At 41.4% G+C, this 14,798-nt stretch overlaps 2 protein-coding genes across 14 annotated transcripts in view; both read left to right on the top strand.

Annotated features, from left to right (window-relative positions):
• Positions 1-13,151, top strand: part of LYRM9 (LYR motif containing 9) — a 78,934-nt gene extending 65,783 nt beyond the window's left edge. For 11 of the 12 annotated variants that reach the window (XM_039341531.1, XM_039341540.1, XM_039341579.1 and 8 more), the window contains one exon: positions 8,180-8,310. In XM_039341531.1, coding sequence (XP_039197465.1) covers positions 8,180-8,251 — 72 coding nt within the window. In that variant the 3' untranslated portion in view covers positions 8,252-8,310. Of the gene's footprint in view, positions 1-8,179; positions 8,311-13,026 lie in introns of those variants that run through there. The other variant, XM_039341645.1, reaches the window with a different exon arrangement.
• The window catches only part of NOS2 (nitric oxide synthase 2), a 42,080-nt gene continuing 40,335 nt past the window's right edge, over positions 13,054-14,798 (top strand). For both annotated transcript variants that reach the window (XM_039341457.1, XM_039341448.1), the window contains exon 1: positions 13,054-13,205. In XM_039341457.1, the coding sequence (XP_039197391.1) occupies positions 13,087-13,205 (119 nt within the window). In that variant the 5' untranslated portion in view covers positions 13,054-13,086. The remainder of the gene's footprint in view (positions 13,206-14,798) is intronic.

The following is a 14,798-nucleotide window of genomic DNA, read 5'->3' as shown; positions in this document are numbered from 1 at the left end:
TTTTCAGTGCTGCTGTAACTTCAAAAGGTCACTAAACTAATTCTTGTAAGTCGGGGACTTTAAAAAGTAAAAACTGGAGGCTAAAACATATAAGGAACGGTTGTTGGAATTGGGTATGTCTATTTAATGAAGAGAAGGACGAGGGGTGACATGATAGCAGTGTTCCAATATTTCAGGGGCTGCCACAAAGAAGAGGGAGTCAAGCTATTCTCCAAAGCACCTGAAGGCAGGACAAGAAACAACAGATGGAAACTAATCAAGGAGAGAAGCAACCTAGAACTAAGAAGAAACTTCCTGACAGTTAGAACAATTAACTAGTGGAACAACCTGCCTCCAGAAGCGGTGAATGCTCCAACACTGGAAGTTTTTAAGAAGAGACTCGACATCCATTTGTCTGAAATGGTATAGGGTTTCCTGCCTGAGCAGGGGGTTTGGACTAGATGACCTCCAAGGTCCCTTCCAACTTTATTATTATTATTATTAATAATAATAATAATATATTCCCAAAGAACTCAGTGCAGAGCAGAGAGAAACAGGGCTCCTGTCTGCACAATAACTGCAAAATGGGAAGTTTCTTGCCACTGCAATACATCTTGAGTACAGACAGTCCTTAATTTACAACCATTCATTTAGTGATTGTTCGAAGTTACAACAGCACTGGAAAAAGTGAGTAAAATCAGGTGCAACTCACTGAACCCCCTTGCTTAGCATCAGAAATTCTGGCCTCAGTTGTGGTTCTAAGTTAAAGACTATCTGTAAACTATTATTCTACTTAGAATAATATTGCACATACCAGTCAAGGGCATAGGAAATAGTTAGATTGCTTGGAAGATGAGGGACAAATCTCTGATCATTGAAGATTTCCACTTTGGTTTAATAGCCAGAGTCAGGTTGTGATTTAAGCTGCTAAAACGAAGCAAGCAGCTAGTCAAAAGTGGAATAGATTTATGTGTGCAAAATGCCAATTTCTCAATGTTACTTCATTCCTCATGAGTACTGTTTTGCCTCTCGCCCCAGCCTATAAATATTGGGGTGGAGTGCGGAAAAAAAAATACTATTAAGCCCAAAGTCTGCCCAGACTAGGCATTAGATAGGCTGAATGGATTTTCCTATAGGGTCTTTTTTAACACTTCTTGAGGCTGCTTGGGATTGAAAACAAAATCTTCTGCATCAAAAGCCCTTCTTGTTTCCTTGTCTATGGATATTCTCAGTCATCGAGGTCATGGTTGTCCTAAAGGTGCTTTTTCCCCCCCCAAAAGGCAACTGGACTTCGTTTCTCCTCGAAGATGTTTTACTTCTCATCCAAGAAGCTTCTTCAGGTCTCCTTGTAGACAGGGCTGGCACCCCAGGAGCAACCTTTAAAAATAGAGCAGAGTTCTTAGCAGGATGTGATTGTTGTCCGTAGATTCGTTTCTCTTGCAGGACGTTGTCTCTGTTTCCTCAGCTTCTTTTATCTAACAAAAAAAAAAACCCTTCTTGCTCTTGCTAAATGCGTATTTTTATCTTTAAAAAAATGTAACATAAAGAGGAAGATTGTTCCACATGGCTGAGTCTCAAGCTCCGTCTGGGTCAAAGTTAAGTGTGCTTCAGGAGCAGAGGATTTGCAATTGCTGGTCTCAGAATGAGCCTTTCTGGCTGGCTATCTCTACTGTTAATGGTGCAAGCAGCTTTTTTGACCTGTCCCTATCATCACTACTTCCTATTCTCATATTTTTATCCAACATAGAATTTCTCTTTATGAATGAGTCTAACAAGTGATACAGGTAGTCCTCAACTTACAACCACAATTGAATCCAAAGTTTCTGTTGTGAAGCAAAGACAGTTGTTATGTAAGTGCCTTATTTTCCAAACCTTTTTTGCATAGTTGTTAAGTGAATCACTGCAGTTGTTAAATGAATCATGCGGTCATTAAGTGAATCTAGTTTTCCCATTGACTTTGCTTGTCAGATGCCAGTTGGGAAGATTACAAATGGTAATCACATGACCCTGGGATGCTAAAACTATCGGAATTTTGATCACATGACCATGGGGATGCTGCAGTTGCTGTGAGTGAGAAAAGCGGTCATAAGTCAGGATATTTTTTTGCTAAGTTGTTAAGCAGATCACTGAAGTTGTTAAATGAATTATGAGGTTGTTAAGTGAATCTGGCTTCCCCCCTTGATTTTGTTGAACCCAGGGCACTGCAACATAGTAAATACATGTCAGTTACCAAGTGCCCAAATTTTGAACATATGATCATGGGGATGCTGTGACAGTTGTAAGTGTTATTATTTAGATTGTTGTATAATTGGGTTTTTATGTTTTGTAAGCCTCCCAGTGTCACTAAGAGTGAGTGGGCAGCCATATAAATTTTCTAAATAAATAAACTCCCAGAATTCATGGCTGGCTGGGTAATTCTGGGAGTTGAAGTCCACACATCTTCAAGTTTTCAGCTTTGAAAAACATCGGGGAAGGTCTTATAGTTTGATTCTGTTCCCCATTATTCACAGTATCTAATGGCAGAATTATCTAATGCCTATCAAGTGGCCACGTCCTGCTTTTCAAAGGAAACAGGATATTTTTGCTGTTGTTGTTCAGTCGCTAAGTCGTGCCTGACTTCTGTGACCCCCTAGATTAGGGATAGGCAACCTTGGCTCTTTTATGACTCGTGGACTTCAACTCCCAGAATTCCTGAGCCAGCACAGGAATTCTGGGAGTTGAAGTCCACGAGTCATAAAAGAGCCAAGGTTGCCTACTCCTGCCCTAGACCAAGACACTAGACCACAGCATGCCAGGCTCCCCTATCCTCCCGTGTTCCGGAGTTCGCCCAAAGTCATGCCCACTGCATGGATGACACTTTCTATCCATCTCACCCTCTGCTATCCTTTTGCTTTCCCTCTTTCCCAACATCAGGGTCTTTTCCAAGGAGCCCTCTCTTCTTATTTGGTGACCGAAATATTTGAGTTTCAGCTTCAGGATCTGTCCTTCCAAAGGACGGTCAGAGCTGTTTTCCTTTAGGATTGAGTGATTGGAACATCATGCAGTCCATGGCCACAATTTACAAGCATCAATTCTTCAGTGTTCAGCCTCCTTACAGTCCAACTCTCACAGCCATACATTACTACTGGGAAGACCATAGCTTTGATTATATGGACCAAACAGGATATAATTAGATTAAAATGGACATCGAATGTCCAGGCACCTTGGCATGAAAATGCTGCTCCATATTTCTCTGATTCTATTACTACATTATCTCTGTGTGAGAGACAAGACAAATTATTTCTGATTCGACTGTGGAAAATTTAAAAGCCCAGCCAAGCAAGCTTTTTCTATTGTAATGTTTTGAAGTGCTGAGTTTGTGGGTAGTTTGGTTTCTCCTTTGTCAAGAACTCTTGCCTCACCTTACCTCCTTCTAGTTCCTGAATTCAAGACAACCATGACTCATTCACATACCCATCCTCACCTCAACTATACAGTCAACTTCAGTTCTGAGAAAACCTCCACATTAATGTGCTCACTCCAAAACTTGGAATTGGCTGATAGTAATAGCTTCACAAATACAGGTAGTCCTTGATTTACGACCACAATTGAGCCCTAAATTTCCATTGCTAAGCAAGACAGTTAATTGGGTTTTGTTCTATTGTATGACCTTTCATGGTTGTAAGTCAAGGACAACCTGTACACATAGTCCTTGACTTATGACTGGTTGCTCAGCAGCTATTTGAATTTACAACAGACCCCCACAGTGGAACTTGTGTTAGGGAACCAAAGCAAGCTGCTGCTTACTTGCTGGATCGCGCACTGCCAACCCAAAAGTAGCCGCCATTTTCCAAGTAGCCACAATTCAATGCGGCCACTCGGAAAATGGTGGCTGCTTCCAGGACATTGCCACCTGGCCAAGTAACAACACAGCTTGCTTTGCTTTCCTAACAAAGTCCAGAGCTCCTGAGTCTACGATGAGTGAGGAAGCATGAGGAGGACAGGGAGGACCTCAAAGGATGGGAAGCAGAGCATAGGATGCCTCAGGGAGGCCTTGGGAAGGCCAGGACAGGGCCTTTGCTAGGCCTCTCAGGCCGCCCCTGGAACCTCTGAGGCACCCTGTGCTCCGCTTAGTGACTGGAGATCTTCAGAAGGGAAGTGCCCAATGGGTAATGCAGGGTGAGGAGGAGTGTGTGGGGCCTAGTGCAGTGGAAAGCAGCCCAAGCCTTGCAGGTACTCCAAGAGGCAGGAAGCAGAGCACAGGGTGCCTCAGGGGGTGGGTAAGATCTTTTCAGGCCCAGGGCAGGTCCTGCTCTAGGCCTCTCAGGTCCCCCTTGGTGCCTCTGAAGCCCCCCTTGTTCTCCATTTAATAGATCTTTGAAAGATAAGTGTGCAATGATGAACGCCAAGTGAGGAGGAGAGTGTGGGGCCTGATGGGGTGGAAAGCAGGTACCTAGTGGGGTGGGAAATACACCACAGGATACCTCAGGGTGGAGGAAGCCTTGAGAGACCCACAGCAACACCTGTGCTAGGCCTCCCCCATTCTCTGCTTAATGATCCACAGGTTTGTTTAAAAATTGCACCAGAAACAGCAGGGATAGAGGGTCACTTAATAGCTAGCACAACTTTTGACTGTAATGGGAAGGCTCCAGTGGTGGGATTCAAATATGTGAACAACCGGTTCCCTGTGTGGATGCCGCTTCCGGACGTCCATTCTCGACCTGGGCAACAAAACATTAGCTACCGGTTCTGCTGAACTGGTGCGAACTGGCTGAATCCCACCACTGGAAGGCTCCATTTTAGTAGTGGGGTCCAGGACTACCTGTGTTTGTTAGTTGCATCTTTGCTTGCTGTAGGTAGATTCTTTGCACTCTAGAAAAATTGCCAGAATCTGCAAGAAGTCAAAATAGCCTGAATTGATCCCAGCTTTCCTCTGTTTTGCCATTGAAGTCACCATATCTATGGCTTGAGATATGGAAAAAAGAGCTGGGCTGAGAAAATGTCAATATGTTGCTTTTCAATTTCATGGTGACTTTTAGACTTTTCAAAATCATGGTGGCTTTTAGACATCATCTGATGGCGAGTTTGCAAAAGGATAGCTTCCTCTCATACTTTGCTTTGCAAATATCCAACAAAAGCACATGATATATACTGAGAAAAACAGAAGGGAAGCGACTATATTTCTGTTCCTTTTCTTTTGGTTGTCATCACTGAGGTCAGTTAGATCTGCCACCTGCACCAAATTCCCAAACAGAAGTGACTGGAGTGGGTGAGGGTGGGACACAATGAGGATACAGTATTAAACACTATAAAGTTCCAGAATTTTCTGCAAATTGATAGATCTTTAGTTTGGGGTGGAATTCGATAATACAGAATCTTGATAAGTAAAAGATTAGAAATGGATTTCTTAATAAATCAGTGCAATCAGTACAGAGAGTCCTCAACTTCTGACCATTCCTTTAGCAAAGTTTGTCAGTTGCCTATGATGGCTGGGGGAATTCAAGCAATTGACTTGAGGTTGTCTATTTCTTGTTTTGAAAATAGACTCAATTCCCATTTCCCCTTTTCTGGCATGTGTTTTCACTTACTCATTTTTACTTATTTTTCCCACCCCGGTGTTTGTGGGGTCAGGTTTTCATTCATTTGTTCATTCATTTTGGGATGGGCAGAAGATGGACTGATTCACTTTTCTCCCCAACCTGATTTCCCAGCAAATTACATAGGTCGGTTGAAAATTTCTGGGCAAGCGTCTTAATTCTGAAATTAATGGAAATCTTTCCTAGCAGGATCTGGTTTGGGATATCCCCTGAATGTGACAGATGAGCAAGCCTGTGCCTTCAGTAGCTCTTCTTCTCTAGGAATTGTTAATTCCAATATGTTTGTTGCAGTGCAAACATTTACTTTAAAAACTCTCAGCAGACCCTTATCTCAAGGCTGTCCATTTAGCTGGGTACTCCAATGCTATTTCTTTTTAAACACTTTAGAGCTGCCTTTGTTTTGCCATCTCAGGATACTCAGAAAATGTGCAGATTCTTTGCAGGCAGCCTGTGGAAAGCCACCAACATTTTTATTTGAAGAAAGAAAAGGAAAACGCTGCCAAATAAAATCACTCTTATTGGGTGAAGTATGGAAAATGATCAAACAATGAATCCATAAAAACAAGATTTTCCTCTCCAGAAGCGCTGCGCAGGCGGTCGGGGAGAGCCATTTTGCTCCCTCAAATCCTCACGCAATTTCACTTGCAGAATTGTGAAAATCAGAAGCATCTTTTCTCAGCCAGAAATGTAAACATATGTAAGCCTCAAAATAAATGTTAATACAAATTCTTTAAAAAAGCAAAAATCACAAAGTATCAGCTAATACCTTTTCAGACTTCTAACAAAATTTGTTAGTCTGAAAAGGTGCTGGCAGATTCCTTCTAATTTTTGGCTACCAAAAACAAACACAAACACCATTCTCCTCTTGACTCTATGTTAAATTTAATTTCAGTCCAGACCATGGGAGCAATTTAAGTAAGTGTGTAATTCTGGGAGTGATTAAATTCAGGTTTAGCAGATATTTGGATTGAATGGACAATTCTTATTATTTAATTTTTTTATTATTTTTCACCATACACCATACACCCAAACAAACTTAAAATACATAAACATAAATCTTTTCTTTTAACAGAACAGTACTATACATTTTAAGCATTCTTTACATCTTATTTACATTTTATGTACATCAATAATTATGTCTTTTCCTTTCTCTGTTCTAGCCAATTATAACATTTATTCCAAATTTCATAAAATTCTGTTGCCTCCTTGTCTTTTAATTCTAACGTAAGTTTATTCATTTCTGCGCATTCCAAGATTTTGTACATAATCATATCATTTGTGGGAATATTTTCACTCTTCCAACATTGAGCATATGCTATACGAGCTGCAGTCAATATGTGTATAATGATATGTTGGAGTTGTTTTTCCATCTTTAAATTTATTATGTCCAAAAGAAATAATTCTGGTTTAAAATCCATTTGTATCTCTGTTATCTCCTGTATCCAATCTCTTATTCGTTCCCAATAATTTTTTGCTTTGGGGCACAGCCACCACATGTGATAAAATGTTCCTTCTCTGATTTTACATTTCCAACACTTCGGGTCTATATTTTTATACATTTTAGCCAATCTCGCCGGTATTAAATGCCATCTGTAAATCATTTTATATTGATTCTCTCTGTATGCAATTGATAGCGTCAATTTGCAATTTATGTTCCATAATCTTTCCCATTCCTCTAAATTTATATTTCGCCCCACATTTTGTGCCCACGCTATCATTGGCCCCTTCACTATTTCTTCCTTTAATTCTATCTCTAATAGGTATTTATAAATTTTTGATAATAGTTTTCCTTTCTTACTTTTTAGAATTTTATCAAGTTGATGTGGGGTCTGACTAATTCCGAATGGACAATTCTCATTAATGATCTGTTGAATTGAGATGTTATTGTGTTATTATCACTGTGAGATTTAATGGGGACCATTGTCAGGTGAGGGTGTAATGACACCAGTTTGTTAACACCCTCTGGTATTGATTTTCAAAAGGCAACTTTCTTGGGGTTTTTTTTCCTGAAAATGTTTCCCTTCTCATCCAAGAAGCTTCTTCAGATCTTGGATGAAAAGCGAAATGTTTTCAAGGGAAAAAACCCCAAGAAAGTCCAGGTGCCTTTTGAAAAGCACATTTGAGACAACCATGAATTGGCTGATTGAGAATCCCCATAGACACCCTCTGGTCTTATTTGTTGAACTCTAGAAAGATGCCAATCTACACCATCAAAACCCCATTTTTCTTATTACTCTCTAGCTTTGCTTTATCTGAACAGTGTCTTTGGCTAGTCATAAAATCACATTCATAAAACCCACTCAGAATAACAGTCTTCCAGCTTTCTAGAACCAGACAAGTACAAAAACCAGTAAAAAATTCACTTAAAAGACCAAATGAATAGACAGAAAAGAAGACAAGGCACAACCACTTTAAAAATAATTCCTGACTGTTCTCTGGGAGATTTTCCTCCATATCTGAGATGATCAGTGATAAATAATTGTATGAAGATGCAATCCACTTGTCTAGCAGTCCCTGAAGTTGGACTTCCAAGCAGACAGTTGTGATTCTAACTTTAGTAACTTTTTTTGCCTTCTTGCTTTTATAGCCTGCTAATTCATGACCTGCCAGAATTTGTCTTGCAGCATCTTCATCAGACAGCTTGGATCCTTCCCCCAAAAAAGAGCCTCTGTGCCAATCAGCCTTGCTCCTCTTAGGATAAGGAATTGCAACAGAGGGTGGCCCCAAAGCGAAAGGGAAAAGATTGGATATGTTCAACAAGCTTGAGCAGGTTGGTTCAAGATCAAATTATTTTATTTTGTTTTGGTCCTTTGAGAAACTGGGTTTCTTGGTAAGATTTCAGAAGTGCTTTGTCATTGCCTGCTTCCCAAGGCTGAAAGGAAGTGGCTGGCCCAAGGTCCTCTACCTGGCTTCATGCCTGAAGTGGGACTAGAACCGTAGTGGTGAACCTATGGCACGCGTGCCACAGGCGGCACGTGGAGCCGTCTCTGGTGGCACACAAGCCATTGCTGGGCAGAGCTGTTCCCTCCTCCTCTCCACTCATGCAGCTTTCTGCAGAGCTGCGCATGCACAGCTCTCCGCACATGCGCAGTCTGGGAATAGGCAAGAGGCTATAAAGGGAGCAACTTTCGGCGGAAGCAGGCACGGAAAGCGAGGCAGCAGCCCTATGTGCATCCCCGTGCGTGAGCATGCCCCTGCCCTGCAAGGCAAGCGGAGCCGCAGCATCTTCAGTAGAAGAGCGCAGGCGGGCAGTGGAAGGCACAAGGAGCCCCAATCCCAGCACAGCCCCTCCTCCCCCCCTCGGAAGAACTGCGGGGCTCAGGAGCCTCTCTCCATGCCCCCCCACCTGCTGAGCAAGATGCCCTTCTGCCCGCTGCCCCACCCACCAGAGCAACATCGAGTTGGCCACGCCCACCCTGGCCACGCCCACCCAATCTGCCATTTCCACCATAGCCACGCCCACCCAGCACCTAGCAATACATAAATGGGATTTGGGTTGCAGTTTGGGCACTCAGTCTCTAAAAGGTTCGCCACCACTGGACTAGAACTTTCTGGCCCAGTGGTTTAATCACTGTACTAAACTCTCTCATTGCCCTTACTCTTTACTCCTAGTGACTATCAGGACAAGTCCCTGCAGTTTTCTTGGCAAGGTTTTTCAGAACTAGTTTGCCATTGACTTTGCCCCAAGGCAGGACTAGAATTCATGATCTCCTAGTTTCTAGACTGATGCCTTAGCAACTACAAGTTGGCTCTCATGAAGTTAGATTTCCATGTGGAATTTATTTGCTATGCCAAATTGGCTCTCTATTACTTCACATAGTATACAAGCACATGAACTATATATAATATATATGAAGTATGTATAAAATTGAAAACTTCCAACATTCAGTAATAAGTGAAAGGGTTTGTGTGGCTAAGCCAATAGCTTAAGCAGAGATAGTTACATTAAACTTAAACAGGAGATGGGATATCTCTGCCCCCTCTAAATATTATTAGACCCAACAGCTCCTGACTGTTGGTTGGTCCAGGATAATTGGAAGCAGAATCCAATAACTTGTAGAAAGTCACAAATTGTCTAGTCAGACATCTCCATAGGATAACTAGACATACCATGGTTTGAGGGGCAGCAATTTTGGGGACAGTGCAAGTTTCTGGGTCTTTCAGCACAAGGCCCACTCTCCAAAAAGTGAGGCCAGGAGAAAAAGTAAGCAGAATTTTTTTTAAAAAAATGCTTTAAACTGAATTAAAAATGTCACTGCAATACAATTACAGTACTGCAATTATATTCAGAGATTTATTTTCTTCTTTATATTATTTTATGTTAAAAATTATTTTTTCATAGTTACATCATCACTCCTGTCTACATGATCTGATTTGGAGAAAGAAAAAACTCAGCAGAGTCTTGGAAATTCCCTAGTTAGTATGTCCCACCAAGAGGCCGGTGAGTTTTAGAAGAAAAATAAATAAACAAACAAATCCAAATACTCCTCCTGGCTAGCTGGTGATAATGGCAATAATATACTGTGTTGCTAAACATCCTGCTCATTTGTGAGGAAAGCCAAAAATGACTCATCTGTCACTCTTAAAAGTAAGGGACTCCCCACCTATCTTTGCTTGCATTTAAAGAGGGTATAAAATGCAATTGAGTTTGTTTTATGGTCCAATGAGTGGGTGAATATTCAGAGAGGGGAACCTTCTGGCTACGTCTTGCAACAGGCAGTTTAAAAAAAGAAAGAAAGAAAAAAAAGCTCAAGGTAAGATTGTTTTCTCCTGCCAGCTGTGCCAAAAGGAAAGTTTAAAATCTTTGCCTCTGTGGGGCAGCAGAGCCTTCTCAACTTGGGTCAGTGTAGATATTTTGGCTGAGAGAAGAAATTGGCCAATATTGTCTCAGGCTAAAATGCAGGAGAAAGAAGACTGATGCTTGCTTAAGAAACATGCAAAATCCTGGCGCGATGTTTGTTTGTTAGGTTTTGTATGGCACAGGTAACTCCAGAAGCTTCTAGGAACTCAGCCAGGTAGATGGTTCTGCAGACTCCGAAGTGATTTTAAAAAACCTGATCCAGGCAGAAGCAGGAACTGATTCAAGAGCTCTTGATCTGAAATCTGCAAGAGGGGAATTATGCTGAGGTGTGTGTCCCGCTGAGTTTCTTGGTCTGGTAAGTTCATGGGAAATTGCAACTTTCCTAGGACTTCCCTGCTCTCGGCACCATCTTCAAGTTGACTGAAATTTTGTACAAGTTGAGACTGTGGGCAATTTCAATGCATGGGGTGGGGGGGTGTCTTACAAGTTGGTCTAAAAAGCAGCCCTTGGAGTAAGCTCTTTAAAGAAACGACTGCAGTGCCTTTTACAAAATTAGAAACACTGGATTCTTTTGTATGACTCCCTCAGAAACAATCTATGCCACTTTCATCAATTGAAATGGAACAATGATCATTATTTTGTGATTCATAAATATAGTATGGCATTTAATGTTATCTTTCAGGGGATTTTTTTTTAAACAAACACATTTTTGATTGACTCCTGCCCAAACGCATTTAATTCTGGACTAAATTAAAAACAAAGGTTTGTAGATTTTATGTATTTATTTTATTTATTAGATTTATATACTGCCCATCTTGTTACTTGGGATGACGCTGGGAGGCTATAGATTTGCGTTATAATTGCATTAGCTGCATTAAAGAAAAGATTGTTCAATATGTTACACTCATCACTATAAAGCATGACAATTGGTGGCATTTAGGATGAGTATTTAATGCATTATTTGAAAAAGAGACTAATCTCTTCTGGCAAACTGCAATGTCAAAATGCATTAAGATGGCTAGTCTCTGTTTAGATCTGTGCCCCTCTCTATTTAGAGAGATTTATTCCCTTGTAAATCTGAGATTTGGGATTGCAACTCGAATTTTATCCATTGGTAGCAACATGGCTTAAATATTGCTAAATAAAAATGCTTCGTTTTGCTTTGGTGGGAGTATGTACATATACATACATACAAACACGCATCCTCTAGAGATATTTGGTTTAGAAAGATGGCTGGGTGACTTTGTGTCTCGCTCTTAGCCCAACCAACTTCACAGGATTGTTATGGGAAAAATAGGAGGAGAAAGGAATGTTAGCTACATTTGTTTCTTTGAGTTGTTTTTAAAAATAAAGGTGGGATAAAAATACAATTAATATAGAGACATAAAGACAGACAGATAACTTTGCTCATTTAAAATTTGATTAAATATTACCTGATTATCACTCATGTCCATGCTGTATGTTCCCCAGTTTTTTTCATGACATTGCAAAATGGCATTTCGACATTTTTTTAATGGAAGGAAGCCAATATAATGAAAATTTCATCCCATTTTGCAGGGAATGAGAGCCAACTACATAAAGGTTAAAAGTACAGTGATGCCCCTTTGAGTTTATTTATCAAACTTATATGAGTTTAGTTAGTGCCCTAGATATGCCCGTCTGCTTTTTTTTTCACTTGTAAAGAAATGATTTGGCATTGTCTTCTTTAGAGATAGTTTTATGCCAGCCTATTGCCTTGAGGGGGGTGTTTTTCTGGTCTCCCAACCCAGCTCAGCGTTTTGAGGTCAACCAACATTGGTGAGGTTTTGTCACCTCTCCTTACCTGTGTTGACCAGGATGTAATAAGAAGGACAGAATTAACAGAAGGATGCTTCTATAATAAAAACAGGAAGGGACTTTTTCTTAATGGGACCTGATTGTGAAAAACATAGGAAGAGCTTGTTGGCTATGTTAAGCACGGTGTAGAATCTTTATTTAACCCCATTTCCTTCCTGGAAATCAGCATCAAAGACTCTAGTGTCAAAATAGCCCTGGAGAAGAGCAAGAGTGCTTGCTTGTTGGATAACTGTTTTCTACATACAGATAGTCCTCGACTTATGAGCAGTGGCTTAGTGACCAAAGTTATGAGCTACCTGAAAAAAAGGGAGTTACAGCCTGGTTCTGAAGTTCCAGCGGTGGCCGGTCTTCCCTGAGGTCACAGGATCACACAATTGGACACTTGGCAACACGGCTGCATTGATGATTGCTGCAGCATTCCACGATATTGTGACCATGTATTATAACAGTTTTGCCAAACACTAGAAACCACGAATCGAGAACAGTGGGTTCGCTTAATGACTGTGCTCTTCATTTAATGACTGCAGCATTCATTTTATGACTGCAGCATTTGCTTAATGAGCAGGCTACATTATGGTCGTAAGTTGAGGACTACCTATATTAATCTGAAAAAACTGAAAACATTATATGGTGATTTTGAAGCAACTGCCAAGGGACTTGTCTACTGCCTGTGGTGGAAGGTAATCACACCATTGAAGCCATGCTCCCCTTTTATGTGCAAGGCGGCCATCTTGACTTTTGGGGCCCACCCGACCACCCCTGACCTTCCTCTGTTTTTAAAACAAAAACGAATCTTCTTTGTCTCTTCATGCCTGCTATTTATTTCCTTTGCAGAAGCAGACTTATCTTGTTTAGCTAGGTTTGAACGGCATCCAAACCGCCTCGGTCCAGATTATGCAGAGAATGAGGTATCCTTGGGCTTTGCTTTGTGTGCCACCATCCAGTCACTCCGAGTTGTGGGAAGAGATGGATCTCAACAATAATATGGAAAAAGCCAATGAAAATGTCCACAGGTGAGGCTGCTTCACGTTTCTCCTTGGCTCGAAATCTGGAAATTACCTGAGAAATTACATTCTCATTCTCTCTCTCTCTCTCTCTCTCTCTCTCTCTCTCTCTCTCTCTCTCTCTCTCTCTCTCTCTCTCTCTCTCACACACACACACACACACACACACACACACACACACACCTGGAATGCCTCTTTGCACCTATTACAATCTGTAGCATCATGCTGCCATTTGGGAGGTGATGTCGTACTGAATGCTGGCTAGAAAATGGGAGACTCTCTGGCCTAGTCCTCCTCTAGGCACAGAAACAAACTCCATGATATTGGGCCAGTCTGTATTTCTCAACTCAACCCACCTCACAGTGCTGTTGTAGTGGGGAAAAGGGAAGAGGGCATTATGGATATAAATCTCGTAAATGAATAAATGAAACCTTCCTCCCTCATTTGTGCCATCACAAACTCTAGAACAGCCGTCCCCAGTCTTTCTGGCTCCGTGGACCGGCAGTGACGGGGATGGTTTCATGCATATGCCCACCACTTACACAAATTGAGCTTCGTGCCTTCACCCACTTGCCGCTTGTGCAGACCAATTCCCAATGGGCTGTGGACATGTAGTAGTCCACGGACTGAGGGCTGGGCACCCCTGCTCTAGAAAATGTAGAAATCCATTTGTGTGGAGATGGCCTCTTAAGTCTAGGAAAATCTCAGCCATGGTACTGAGAGAGAGCCCATTCCGCTTTCTTAGTACAGCCTATCTCACAGGTTTGTCATCTGAACAGAACATCAAAAGGAAAACTCAGCTGGGAACGCCTTAAAGGAAAGGTGGGAAAACATGATAAGTAAAAAAAAAACCAAAAAAACCACCCTTTTCCCTTGCCCAGCATGGAAATGCAAAGGAAGGGAGACAAGTTCAAAAATCATTATTATTATATTCTACAGGAAAGCAATGAAATTCACAACTATTTTCTCAACAAGCCCACATCTGGAATTCTTTGAAATACCCACCCAGTTAATTCCCCAAAGCCATCCATTCTGCGAATTGCTTTCCCTGTCTTTGTTTTGTTCCTATCACCAACTTGTTCCCCATTGATCTCTGAAGCAGTTTGACGCGATTCTTTGTTTAGCTCAATGGGTGGTGCCCTGGCTTGGCACTCCTTCTTCCCACCAACCAGCATCCCAGGAAGCTCCTGCTTAGCCTCTCCGATGTATCAAAGCAATGGGATCATCACTAGGTCTTTCACACATGCTTCTCCTCTCTGTCTCTCTTGTTGTGGCCCAGGGCTCTGTAGGCTTGGTTTTCTCTGGGCTGAGAACTTAGTCTTTCTTTCTGCTGGAAAGATATTAGAGAAAAATATTTTCATCCTATCCCCTTTATTTACAGGCAGTTCTCGTCTTATATCCATTTGTTTAGTAACCGTTTGAAGTTACAACGGTACTGAAAAAAAATGATTTATGATGCGTCCTTGCATTTATGACCATGGTAGCACCATAGTCATATAATCAAAATTTGGGCACTTAGGAACTGGCATTAATAGTTGCAGTGTCCTGGGACCCTGTGTGACCTTCCCAGCCAGCTTCCAATAAGAAAAGTCAATAGAGAAA

Source organism: Crotalus tigris, unplaced genomic scaffold (assembly GCF_016545835.1).
Source record: "Crotalus tigris isolate CLP2741 ecotype Arizona unplaced genomic scaffold, ASM1654583v1 scf7180000017550.10884619, whole genome shotgun sequence".
Lineage (NCBI taxonomy): Eukaryota > Metazoa > Chordata > Lepidosauria > Squamata > Viperidae > Crotalus > Crotalus tigris.
This window is presented reverse-complemented; position numbering and strand designations above follow the sequence as displayed.